We start from the raw sequence: 13565 nt of genomic DNA, 5'->3' as shown, positions 1-13565 counted from the left end.
GAATTTCATGTTCATCACACCTCCAGCATGAACAGTTAAACCTGTAGACTTTTCAACTAGGAGACACAGATCTCCTTCTCCAGTGACCTTTTCTGAAATCTTTTGCCTCTGTGTTGACATAAACCTCACTAGAAACACCAGGAGAAATGCATGTCCCCAGCACAGGACTCAGGAGAGCACACAGTCCAGTTTTGATAGCCATTCAGATGGCTCAAAAGGCCAGCTACCGCCTAGGCCAGTGCAGGTTTCCAAGCTGAACATCCCAGGGAATTAGCTGCCTAGCAAGCTTTCGCTCCCCAAGAATGACCTGACAAAGGAGAACCAGAGGAATCCCCAGCGACAAAAGGAAACGGGGCAAGGAGACTTTTTCAGCTGTTGTTGAAGGAAACTGGTTGTGGAGTATGGGAAAAGGAGAGAGAGATATAAAATCTCTATGGTGGTTAAGGTGGGGGAGAGTTGATTCTCTGTAGAGGGCTGAGTCATACAGAGCATGCTGAGGAACGGTGAGACAACTGAGGCACATCAGAGTCTGTTATTCCATCTAGAGCTTTTTGCCTCTTTGCTACCCAAAGGAAAGAGCAACTCATTTTCAAAAAACCATGAGTCTTCGCAACAGAAAACCTATGTGTCTATTTGCATGACTGCTGATGTCCTGGCAGGGGTAACCAGCCAGACCAGTGCTACTGGGAAGATCCTAAAGCAGCATTGCTAGTCACACCACAGGTGGGTGGCAGCATCTCTTCACACCTCTGTCTGGCAGTGGACACCATTGCTGACACTGCCAGCAGTCTCCTGCACCACAGCCTGCAGTCCCGTGGCTCCTGTGTCAGGGCCTCGGTCATGTGCAGGGAATGGAACATCTAACTCTCCCTGTTACCTGGAGACATGAATCGACAACAAGTTGTCAGGCTTTTCTTCTTCTCACTTTTTCTTTTTTTAATTAAAATCAACAAGAAATTCACATGGAACTTACCTCACCTTGCATCAAAACTCCTCTCTCTTTACTCACCTCATCCTCTCTTTTGCGTTAAACCTCAGTCACTTAGTCATCCTAAAATTACACTTTTGTAACCATGATGTAATATGCCCACATGTCAGAGTACTAGAAAAATAATAGCACTATTTACGATCTCCCTCCCCTTTTTCTCCCCTCTCTAACTGCTAAACAATGCTCCTTCCCAATCTGGTAAAATTTTGTCAGAGTCTTTACAACTCCATGGGCTGGAAAAAGTAACCCCACAAGCCATTGTAACAGAAACTTAGAAAGCCCAAGGCTGGCTGCAGGTAAGTGAATAAGCAAAAAAAAAAAAAAAAAAATCAATCCCCCCAAAAAACAACCAAAGTAACAATAAAACTTGTCAGATCAAATAGAAGGTCGTTGTCTGAACTCAAAGGATTTGATCAAACATGTCAGTTCTTCCATTCTTACTCATTCTCTCTCTTTCCCCTGGGAGGGCTACAGAAACAGTCACATATAACACATCTCAACAGTGACAGTTCCAGCTAACTACAGCTAAACTTGAGGTTTCTGAGCCAAGATGTGTATCCGAGCAAGCCTGCTGAGAGCTAGTCCACAATGTGGTTCCATTTCTTGTCTCCAACACCCTGATGCCTCAGCACATGCCAGGGATCACCTTGGGGATTAGCAACTGCTCCTTCTGTTTTTGCATTACCAGTGCCCTTCAGGCCTTTGCTGTGCACCAGTCACCTTCCTCCCTGTCACAAGTGACTGTGGACTGGTAAAGAGTCAGGACACAATAGCGTGCTGCCCTCCCCTTTCCTCCACTGGGGCAGGTAAAGAGGATGTAGCATCTGATACACATCAACCACAAAAGAGTCCCTATCTCTATCAAGCAGCTCACTGTGCTCAGCCACATAGCAGCACAAATGTTTCTATGATGTCATGCAGAGCCCTGATTTGGCCAGTTGCACACCCAAATTGCACAGGCACCTCTTGGAAAGGGTTCAGCTGACCACGAGAGCTGTCTGTGTGCCTGCAGCATGCCCACTGGCTGGGTCCCTCAGGCTGGATCATGTAGGAAAGCACACCTGTGCCTAGGAAGAAAGGATGTGAACCCCCAGGCAGGGGGAGAAGACTAGAAACCTCTTATCAGGAGATGATCTGGGCTTGTCACTTCTTGTCAACTATGTTCTCCACAGAGGAAAGTCTCTCTGCAGGAGCCCTGTTAAATGGTGTCCAAACCCTGGGGTACCTCCACATATGGCCCAGGCTGCTCCATCAGGAGAGAGGAGGTCAGCTCAGACCACTGCACTCAGAAACATGACCTGCAGGGAAGAGTCACTTATTTTCCTCAAGACAGAAAGGCCAGCCCTGGGTTATCCTTTCTAATGCAGACACTCTCCCCTTGCTGGGGAGGCAACAAAACACTTGATAATTTAAAATCTTTTTTTTTTTTAATTAAAAAGTTATTTTTATTAGAAAAATTTAAATATAGTCCAAGAACTATTAATAATGTCAGCATTAAACATTCATTAACTACTTAATGGTAACAATAAGCAAGTATTTCACTAAATGAACAGCTCATTAGCTAGATAAACAGATGACTTAAAGCCATCGTGGCACAAGCAGTCTATGAATTGACTTTATGTGGTTTGAAATTGTATAATCCTGTCATGACCTTACTTTGAATCTTTAGTCAGAACCCAGAAGCTAAGTAGTGGATTTGCTCTGGGCAATTTTAGAGCGATATTTGAGGGAGGGATCACAAAACAAACACATGTCTTTGTGCTGACTCAACACAGTCACAGCCGCTCTCTGACTCAGGAGCAAGCCTAGCAGCACCTAGCTTTATCCTGCAAGGATAAACCAGCTCTGTCCACCTCAGGAGATCCCAGGACTATTTATAACAGTCCACCCCACTCTGTCACTGTCTCTGAAATGTGCAGGTTTAGCACATACCTTTAGCATTTCAGATAAGAAGACTAACAGATCCTCACCTGCTCCTGATGTGCAGCGATAGCAACTGCCTCATCCTGCCCCAGAGCTGACAGCATTCACGGTCTCCGTGAGTTACTGTGTGCTGACCGACAGAAACCTTTGGGACCTTTACAGCCCTTCACCAATACAGCACTAGCAGAGAGTGTAACCTCAGCATGACTTTCCTCTGGGCGCTGAATGCTCTGTCTCTCTCCAAGCTGCTCACCAATAAAGAAAGGAAGCACTCAATGTGCTCAGCTAGTTTTGCTATGGGAATAGCTGCAAGCTTGCAGGCACGTGTATGTGCAGGTGCCCACTTGGATATCTGGTCACTGGGAGAGCAACGCAGCACAAACAACAATCAGAAGAGGATAGCAACTTCCAGCATTTCCTAGAAGGGTCTGGATCCAGCACCTCCATTCCTGTGCTATGTGGTCTGGCCCTCTGGTACTAAAAGTGGGCGAGGACAGTGAGAAAGCATCAGTCAAGCAAAAACATCTCCAAACTTTGACCTTTGAGGTATTTTCCAACCTGAGAAATGCAGTGGAAATATCTGAGTGCGGCAGCAGCTGCGTGAGCAGAGAGGTGCAGTGTTCATTTCATACTGGCCACACCAGTAGCCAGTCCACTTCTAAGTTTTGAACAAGTAGGTTTCCTGGAAGCAAACAGCAGCAAACCACAGGCCACACACCACCGAGCTGAGAGCAGCACTGTGGGAAAGGAGTTAAATGCTGTAGGCTACTGAAGAGCCACTGTTCAGTGACCAACATCAGAGCTGCAAGAAGGCTGGACCACAGGCAAAGATGATGATTCACTACAGCCTTTGCGTACTGCCTGGTGGCAACGTGACAGACAGCCCAAGGGTTAACCCATGCAAGGGAAGAGCTCCGTGGACCAGGCACCAGAGTGAACAAAGGGGGTTTTTTGAGTAGCAAAGCACCACTTCCTTTCTTTGCTCATCAGACTGCCATGTGGGAAGTACTGCTGGGGCCAGAGAGTGTGCTGCCTTTGGGGATGGCAGTGCTTCTGCTCAACAACAAGTGCCTGGCTCCACTCAAGCTGAGAGATTAGTTCCCTTCCTGATAGCCAAACAGGGCTTGGGCTGCCTGGTCTGTGCTGCCCACATCACACTTCCCTGGTCCCCAAATACTGATGTTTTGATGCTGGAGCCTCAAATCTCCATCGTAGGGACCCTGTGCCCCATCAAGCAGGCAGCAAAATGAGGTCAGGCTTACAGATTTCTGCCATGCTGCTGGAGAAGGAACAGGGTGCTGGCCCCTGATCACAGAGACCTTCCGGGCTTTAGCCATTGCAGAAGCCTGCTGCACCAGATGAGGAGAGGACACTGCCACTTACTAGAAAAATAAACCTTTATTTACCACCTATGTTTTGCTCAGGAGAGAATATTCTGTGACAACAGGGCCAGCCAAAGCCATACTGTTGATGGTGGCCAGCACACTTCTACCTGCACTGTGCAGGAGGTGGCAAGACCAGGTCTCCATAGGGAACTTCGGTGTGTTGAAAAGGTGGGCAGGCAGTTGGAGATGCTGCTTTCATTTCAAGATCCACTGTCGTGTTGTTCAGGTTGTGTCAGCAGAGCACATGGCCTCCCCACCAGCCCCTCCACCATGGCACAGTCATGGTTTCTCTCCAGGGTCAGGTCTCCCTCCAGGGCACTGCTGCTTCTGATGTGTTTCTTGCGAGGCAGCTGGGATGAGTTAAATAGAGGGGTTGGGGGACATTTTCTGGGACAGGAATGGTTGATAACTTAACACAAAATGAACATATCACAAGTAAAGAGCCAACTAGCAGGCAGGTGCCTGTCATACAGCAGTCACGGTGCCGAGTGCCCGGGCTGGGTGGCCAGTCATGGCTCAGGGTGAGCAGTTGAGGCCTCCACACTACTCATTCCCACACCACTGCCTGCAGTGTGGCACGGCACAGCCCAGGCACCCACAGCCCTGGCTCAAGGAACCTCCTCATCACCTGCCGGCTGTCCCCACGCGTCTGCTGGCCCAAGCTCACCAGGTCCTTGAGGCCATGTGGGGCACCTGGCACCGGTATCTTCTCAGGTAGCAAGTAGTGAGTTTCAACAGGGTCTTCAGCACACTACGTTTTGAGTCTGTTGGTTTTTTCAAGGGGAGAAAACGTGCAATTCTCTTTGAGTTGATGCAGTGCAGCCCCAGTGCTTCCCGTAGGTCTGCCTTTACCAGTTGCTTGAACCCTCTCATGCTGAAGGCCAAAACATGGTTTCTTGGTGGGCTTCTTGGTGCAAGACCCTGGCTTGCCCACTGCCACTCAGGCAGCACTCATCCCTCACACATCCTAGTGTGGTAGAGAGGCTGCTGACCACACTCCAACAGACCCATTTAAAGCTTAAATAAGCCAAAGAATGTCTTGGATTCCTCAAAATTAACCAGAGCTATTTTGGAGACATTGACGTGCAAACTGTCCATCTTCCTGAGCTTGAATAAAGCCCCCAGATAGCTTTTCCGGGCCCACTTTTTCTGACCTGTACAGTAGTTGATGCCTTTGTCCTCCATCAGCACATGGCTGCCTGGTGAAGTTGGGTTTTTCTTGTAGACGATGTGGGTCAACACCTGGCTGCTGCAGGTGCTGCCCCGGAAGAGCACATTGGAGTAGACAAAGTACAGTCCGGTCTCATTGACGACAAGGCCCTGATCACGGTACTGAATGCCGTTGGTGAAGGCATGGCCGGAGATGGGCTCCCACTCCAGAGGGAGGTCCTGCTGGGTTGGGTTCCCTGGAAGCCAAGACAAAAGAGAAAGTATGGTGAGTACAAGCAGTTGTGTGTTTTTTCCTCAAGTCACACCCCATGTCACAACGAGTAACCTGTTCTCCAAGCCCTTGTCTGTAGCATGGAAAGTCCACCCCAACCTTGTGCTGGTGGGAGCTCTCACCTTCACCTTGCTCAATGCCAGATGCTTGTGACAAACTTCTGTTTCACGTACCCCAGACGCAATCCAGAAACCAAATCAAAAAACAGAGCCCTCACTGAAAAATCTAAACGAGGGGAAAATTTCAGCTGTGGAATAACTTCCCACTGTCAGAGCACACGTGTTGCCAGACAAAAACAGGAAAGCCTGTATGAGGTGGGCTCCTCACAACTATGACCATGGCACCCTCTCATCCCAGCCACGTCTGCTCCATCCCCTGCTCCCACACCTTGCTGGCCCCTCAGCACATACCTGTTAAGTGTGCTGCCTTCCTTGATTCCTTTTGCATTGACTGCTCCTTCTGCCCTGCACAAAAATAGGGAAGACATTAGCTGTGTACTCCATGGAGAAGACAGCCCAGAGAGCAGAGGGAAACCAAGCACGAAGCTGAAACAGGACAGTTTCAGAGCAGCACAGGGCACATAAGCACCATGGCTTAGCACAGTGAGGCAGAGCAATGCTTGGGCAGCCATCACAGGTCAAGGGAAGGAGTTAAAAAGAAAGAGTTGCAGCAAAGGATCCAGATGTGACCAAAAGCAAGAGAGGTTTCATCTTAAAACGGCTCAGTTGGTGAGCTCAAGCAGTGGCCTCCCACACAGGGTGTGGGAGAAGGACAATACTGTCCTTCAACCCAGCATCTCCAGCCCATGCCAAAGTGACTGTTCATGTCCTGTCATAGATGAGCCTGCTCTGTTGCCCCCCTCCAGCCCAGCACTGCCAAGGGCAGGTGTACCTGTGGCAGTGGACTTGTGCCTGCTGAGTACCAACCCTATTTACAACTAGGTCAGACATCCTGCAAACCATCCCGCTGGCCAGGCAGACCTTGTCCTCAGAGAGTAAGAACGCAGCTGGGAAAATTCTGCCTTCCCTGGAGGGCTCGGTTCCTCCAGGGCGATGGAGGAGATGGGCCAGTTGCAGTGACTTGGCATGTGAATCTTATCCCACTCCATCCTTCCCTTCTCAGCACCTACTTCCAAGCACCATGTTCTCAAAGGTTAGAAGCAGCCTTTTCTTTCCTCAAGCCAATTAAGTTTTCCTCTCCCTCTTTTCCTTTATCCAATTTCCCTGGCTTTATTTATTTATCCATTCCCCCTCCATAAATGCAGGTTTGCTATTTCTGACTGATGTTCAGCTATTGCTAAAGCAGCCTGTGATCAGAGCACCGAGCATCCAGTTAAAGTGACAGCTCCCCTTCCCCTAAGCTGTAGATTACAAAATTAATTGATATGAGAGTTGATGGGAACCAGGACTGCCTTTTCCAGAGAATTTTGCTATTTCTAAATTTGCTTTCATTCACTATCAGAGCAAACTTGAAAAGAAATTAACTTTCCTACTAACCAAAATCCTCAAGGGGAAAAAAATCTTTTCAGATCTAGCAAAAATTTTCAAAAGAGCTGAAAATTTCTTTCTGACTTGACCATCTTTAAGAAGGTATATCCTCACTGATAACATTAACATCAAATGTAAAACTAAAAAAAATAGTTTGGAAGTTCAAAATATGATTTTTAAATTGTTTCATTCAGATTGAAACACTCTGTTTTTTTCCAAAATGAGATTTAGAAAAATTAGCAGGTTCTCGTGGAAAGTTTCCATTTCACTGAAATGACATTTTGTCCTGGTTTAACCCCAACTGGTCATTAACACCACACAGCCACTCCTTCCCAGCCAAAACCAGCACACATTTCTAAAAGAAAAAAAAATCACATATAATCAGGCTCTTCTCAACTAGCTTTGGCTGCAGTGAGACTTCAAAAAAGAATTTAGGAAAAAATAAGTTGTGCTCTCAATGGTGAGAGTGAATCCCCCACCCCCAACGAAAATGAAACCCTCTGCATCCTCCCAAAATCTTACAAGAGTAAGAAGAGAAAAAAATAACATGTGGTGCCCATCTCCGTTCTCCTCCTTCCATTCATGTTGCTATATGTTAGGACAGCCAGAAACTCACTTTTATAGCAGGGTACCCCCGGTACTGTTGCCCCACTGGGCCTGGGAGACCCCAAGGTAGAGGCACACTGTCCCAGGAACCTGTGGCTGACACCTCTAAGCACTCCAGCAGGCAGGGTGCAGGACCCCATCCCCACACCCCAGAAATAAAGCTCTTTTTCCAGCTAAATAAGTGAAATCAGCACTTTCAGTGCATTGAGCTGTGACCCTGCCTTTGCCCCCTAATGAGGAGGGGGGAGAGTTCCACAGGAGCAGTCACACATGCTAACACAGAGGAGTTCCTCCAATATGTACATCAACTCACCTATGAGTTTCTCCAAAGCTGGAGGGATGTGTTCAGAGTTGGACAACTGTTGGAAGAGAAGAGTGAAGCTGTCTTAGCAGGTTGAGATCATAAGGGCATCATCTAAAGTAGCCGAGGAGTATCTTTGACAGCGGCTACTTCTGGGTGCTCATGGGGAGCTGCAAAGTACTAAGAAATACACAGGGAGAGAGATCTTGCAGCACTCAGAAGCATGAGGACATCCAGGTATCTCAGTCCCCTCTGGTAATAAGCAACCCCACTTGCAGTGGTGTGGCAGACATTTAACTGCCACCAGCCTGCCCCTTGGGGAGTTTTACACCACCTGAGCATCTCAGACCCAACTTCAAGTTTTCCTTGTTTTCCTGTTTCCCCAGAGCCTCTGTGGCCAGTCAGGCAGACCTCACCTCTCTGAGTTCAGCCAGTTCCTTCTCCAGGTGGAAAATCTGGAACATGCTCAGCCCCACTCCAGTGAGGGCCAGCAGGATCAGCAAGGAGAACACCAGGAAGCCGACGCTCCTCCTTTCCCTGTTGTTCCTTGGCTTCCTCCTCCGGTCAGGTACTGGTGGTGGGAAAGGAGCGACAGAAGGTGCCGAGGGGCAGGAAGTACTGGGGTTTGCACAGCCATCCACCCAAAAAACCTGGGGGTACATGTAGTTCAAGTTCTGCTGCATGGCTGGGAGCGGGACAGACTGGACGTGCTTGGCGTGATCTTCCATATGACAGCCAAAAACTTTCGGGGCTGTCCCAGACTGAGCCCTGGGGGAAGACCCAGCTCTGCCTTTATCCGCCTGCATCACAGTGAACACCCAGCTCAGATGCTGCAACTCTATAAAAGCCTCAACAGCAAACTCCAAAGAGCTTCCGCTGCAAGTTTGGGGCACCTGCCTGCTCCTCCCACACCGAGGCAGCAGCACACACAGCGGGACCAGCTCAGCAGCAGACTGAGCTCCCACAAAACCGCGCTCAGCAGCCGGGCTCGGGCAGCGGGTGTACGCAGCAGCGAAGCACTGACAGGGCACGCGAGGGCTGCTCTGACATTCGTGGGCTGAGTAATCAGCCTGGCACGCACCCACCATCCACCCACCTTCTCCTGCAGCCCACTCGGGCAGAGGCACCTGCTTTTCCACTGTGGTGTCCTGGACCATAAGCAGAGCAAGAGGAATGACAAAACCTCTGTCATCCCACACGAGATAGGAGAGGCAGAGCTGAGGACTCTTCCCATCAGCAGAAGGATGAAGACCTTGATCCCAAGTGCAGCTGTGGGTGCTGGGGAACTGCATCACTTCACACAGGACAAATTACTACCGCTGTCTATTGCCCATCCTGCTATTTCCTTGGCTGCTCCACAGGGCACGGATCCTGAGTCACAGAACCCTGGTCACAGACACAAAACCAACCTAACCAAGAAGAGGAAGACATTGCCAGCGCTGCAGCCTCAGCAGAGCTGCCCCAGCACTAACAGCCCAAGCAGTGCCAGCTCAGGGGGCTGCCATCACCCACTCCAAATCACTGCAGGGCACTGGCCAGGCTGAACCAGCTGCATGCTCTGATGTGGGGGACAGTGCCTTGGAGCACAAGCTGGCTCTTCTGGCAACTTCTGCTGCCTCTTTTACCTTTGCAAATACTATCTCAAATCCCACAGTCTAAGGCTTCCAAACCGAAGAAGCCTAAGAGAGGGATGGGCTTTTTTATCATCTCTTCAGGTCAATGCTGAGCACTGCAGCAGGACCTGACCCATCTGAGTAACTTGTCATCAAAGCCTGGGGTACACACTGTGCTGCTCATCTTGCTTTCCAAGAAAAGCCAGAATTCAAGCCATGCTGCAAGGACCAGCACTTACAAGAACTCATTACAAAATCATAATGGGGAGAGACAGGAACATTTCCATTCCTCAGTTTCCAATTTCTCAATTTCTATTCTTCATTAACTGCAGATTTAAGTGGAGATTTTCCCACAGATTTACAGGTGCACACAAGTGATTATAAACAGCAGTTTGCTCTTCCATTTTACAGACCTACATTGAAGTGTCTATTTGTATGTGGTAATGTTTTTTAAAAAAAAAAAATGAAATGCTTAATACAAGAACAAACTGGAGATTTGTCTCCTCTATGGCTGAAGGAAGCGATCCCAACACACAGGCTTTGAACTCGAACATCAAAACGGGGGTCTGAGAGCAGCATGCTTTAACAACATATACACGCTTGTTTCTCCAACCACACCAATAAGTCAGACGTGTCCTCAAAGCCTTGCCTGCACCACCAGACACCCCACTGCTTTTTGAAGATGTTCACCACAGCCGTTTGCTGCAGCAGCGATCAACAACACAAGAGGTTTCAGCAACCCCTCTGGCTCTCTCTCGTACTTCTAGGTTTCTGACATAAAAAACACAAAAGCAACATAGATCCAGCTCCAACAGTTCAAGCCTAGTCATGCCTACCCTCACTCAGTCATCCTCTCTGCGTCCCAGAACAGGGCTCCTCACCCAGCAGTCAGTGCCACACTCCCTTGCTCTCCAAGTGGCGGGCACAGCGTGCCCATCGCTCTTTGCAACACGGACATGGGTGTCAGGGAGTTCCTCTTTCTTTAATGCCCTCTGTGGCTGGTTCAACTGCTATAAAATACAATGAGGGCTCAGGAACCAGGGACTGAAGCCCAGGACTTCCTCAAAGTTGGAGGCAATGCTGACAAGCATGTCAAAACTCATCAAGCACACAGCTTTGCCTGGAGAGGATCCACTCTCAAGTTTTTTCTGACACCAACTGTGTTTAATGCAGTTAAACAGTTTCATGCAGCTTATCTTGGTGGGATTGTGGGTACAGTAGCAGTCTCCCTTGAAGTCAGAAGTGTACTTATTTCTCACCCACTGCTTCCTATTTTCGCAAAGATGCCTTTTTTAAATTTTTTTTTTTTTTTAAATGGGTGGGTGAGAGAGCAGAGACCATGAAACCAATGAGAGCCATTTCAGTCATGTCTGCTGCATCTTCTCTTTCAGGTGCTCAGATGAAGAGCCTGCTAACACCACATGTTGTGGCAAGACAAAGGCTGGGGCTCGTTTACCATCAAAGGATCATTGTTGGTGTGAAGCATGCTTTCAGAGACCTCTCCTTTGCTAGCACATTCTCCTGTGCTGGCCCTGCTGTCACACTCTCCATCTACCCTGTCACCACCTTCAGAGATCACCAAGATGATACACACTGGAAGACAGTGGCAAGCGGGGCTGTGTCTGTATCACATCATGATACCTGCAGGCTCTGTCTTCTGCTGGCTTCCTCTCGCTCAAATGGCACACAGTATTAACAAGCTTTTCAAATAATAGTGGGACAACTTACTGTAGGTAGACAATAAAGTCAGATGAATCTATTTTGCTAGGCCTAGAACCAGAATTTAGACAAGGTTGAGCTCTCCTAAAATATGGGGTAAGGACAGCTGGGCAGGAAAGTAGGACATAAGAAGGACAAAAGGGGTGTCAGATTTGTCTCTCTGCCTCCCTATTCCCTCTTCACCCAGTCTGCTCGATGCACACTCTGTTTTCAGTGGCCTTATTATGTCATTTGAACAGGAGGGAACATTTTCAAAGGGAAACACTTTCTATACCCTTTATCAGATAATCGATCCCCTTTGCCAAGAACAACAAAGGACAAGCCACAGTTACACAGACAGAAAGAGAGGATTTGCTCAGAGAAGCCCCCTCCATCCCCACCTTGCCCCCAGAGGAGAGGTGGGAGCTCTTATTAACAATACACACTATTATGCTAAAGTTTATGTTGACAGCAAAGAGAATCAGCCAGCAGCTAAAAGTTTGTATCAGCAGATTTAAGGACAAAAGGATGACCTGCTTGAAATACACCGAAGAAAGTAGAACTGGAACAACAATCCAGATCTAGTACTTGACAGAAAACAATATTTAAAAAAAAAACAAAACATAAGTGTGAACCACTTGTGGGAGAGGCTCTCAGCAGGTGCTGGACAGTCAGATATGTGTCTGTCTGAAAGTGATTAACAAATATTTCCTATTATACAAGTGACTAGTGGAAATGCTAAAAAGCAACTATTGAAAACCCACAGGGCTACATAAATTACACTCAAGAACAACTGAAGAATTGGAGAATAATTCACATTCAAAAAACAGGATTCAAAACATTAAGCTGAGATACTAACAGCCTCAGCAACCTTTTGCAGTCCCATGCTAAGCGGTGCCATCAGAGCCAGGAGAGGCAACTACTGCAATCCCAGTAAGGGTCTTGGATCCAGCTGGCATTGGCTATGTTGGTCATGGGGGAAGCTTCTTGCAGCTTCTGACAGAAGCCAACCCTATGCCCCACCCTGCTACCAAAACCTTGCCACGCAAACCCAGTACAACTAGACAGGTACAGACGGTCCCAGAACCCACATTGCAAGTTTCTGTTCAGCTTCAGAGGGGCTCAGGAAGAAGTTGCAATAACTGCCAGATAGCAAAGGTGTTCAGTGCCATCCCTTCAAGAGCAGATTGGCAGGGAGGGACAGTATGTGAAAAATCTGTTTACAGAGGGATGATTTTGAGCAGCAGAGAGCTCTCACAGAAAAAAAACCTTACCAAGGAGCCACTAACTGGGAGCCAAAGCTGAACAAGTTCGCACAAAAAATACATGGATTTTTGACTGAACATTGGAACAGATGCTTGTGAGAACTGCCTCCAGAGGCAGCAGAATCTCCATTTGCTGAAGCCTTTGAGGGCCATGGAATACACCAGAACTCAGCCAGCCTTTGCAGTTACTGCTGACATCTTAGTGTCTTTTTTTTAAAAAAAAACCCACCAAACAGTTCAGTTTCCTAGACAAGGGTGATGCTTTTCATTTCCTCTCTTTGCTAGAAGCATTTGCAGCACGTGTAGAGCCATGTCTTGGTGCCAACAGCTCATGAGGGAGACATTCACGTATTCACACTCAAGCAGGTTTCAAAAATCCATTTCTAACAGCTCTGGCCTGGCATTGCAGTGCTTAATACAGCCCTATTCCATGAGCAAGGTGCCTTGTTCTCTCCTTCACCACAAGCCCAACAAGCAAGCAGCAGCCCTGGATTCAGCAGAATAGGTACAGGGCTCTGACACGAGGCAAGAGAGAACCTCAGCAAGGAAGGAGCCAAAGCAGCTGAGAAAAAGAAGAAGTGAAAGCAAGAGAATAAGATTTTTTTTCTTTTGTGTCTGTAATAAGAGCAAGGAAATGAGGTATAGTGGTTATGATGTAATGGGATCTATTGTTTGAATATCCAAGAAAGAGAGCAGCAGGTCATTTCACATCATACGATAGCTTAGTCACGGGAGAAAATGGAACAAGGTGTTGTGGCTGCTCAGAAGTTGCGAGGACGACCACAGCGAACGTGCTGATGTTGATTTCCCATCCTCCCCAGAGACGGTTGAGAGCTGCACTCACAAGCCCTTCAGCAG

The 13565-nt window shown here is 48.0% G+C and overlaps 1 protein-coding gene across 1 annotated transcript; it reads right to left on the bottom strand.

Annotated features, from left to right (window-relative positions):
* Nucleotides 1–5261: 5261 nt before the first annotated feature.
* On the bottom strand, nt 5262–8937 carry FASLG (Fas ligand). Its single transcript, XM_010171582.1, has 4 exons — nt 8548–8937; nt 8144–8189; nt 6148–6201; nt 5262–5702 (listed from the first exon to the last, which is right to left on the bottom strand). The coding sequence occupies exons 1-4, from the start codon at nt 8935–8937 to the stop codon at nt 5308–5310; spliced, it is 885 nt and encodes a 294-aa protein (XP_010169884.1). The 3' UTR covers nt 5262–5307.
* Between the last annotated feature and the right edge of the window lie 4628 nt (nt 8938–13565).

The sequence above is a fragment of the Antrostomus carolinensis genome, unplaced genomic scaffold, assembly GCF_000700745.2.
Source record: "Antrostomus carolinensis isolate BGI_N321 unplaced genomic scaffold, ASM70074v2 scaffold4117, whole genome shotgun sequence".
In the NCBI taxonomy this organism is placed as follows: domain Eukaryota; kingdom Metazoa; phylum Chordata; class Aves; order Caprimulgiformes; family Caprimulgidae; genus Antrostomus; species Antrostomus carolinensis.
The sequence above is the reverse complement of the archived record's forward strand: the minus strand, read 5'-3'. Positions and strand labels throughout refer to the sequence as shown.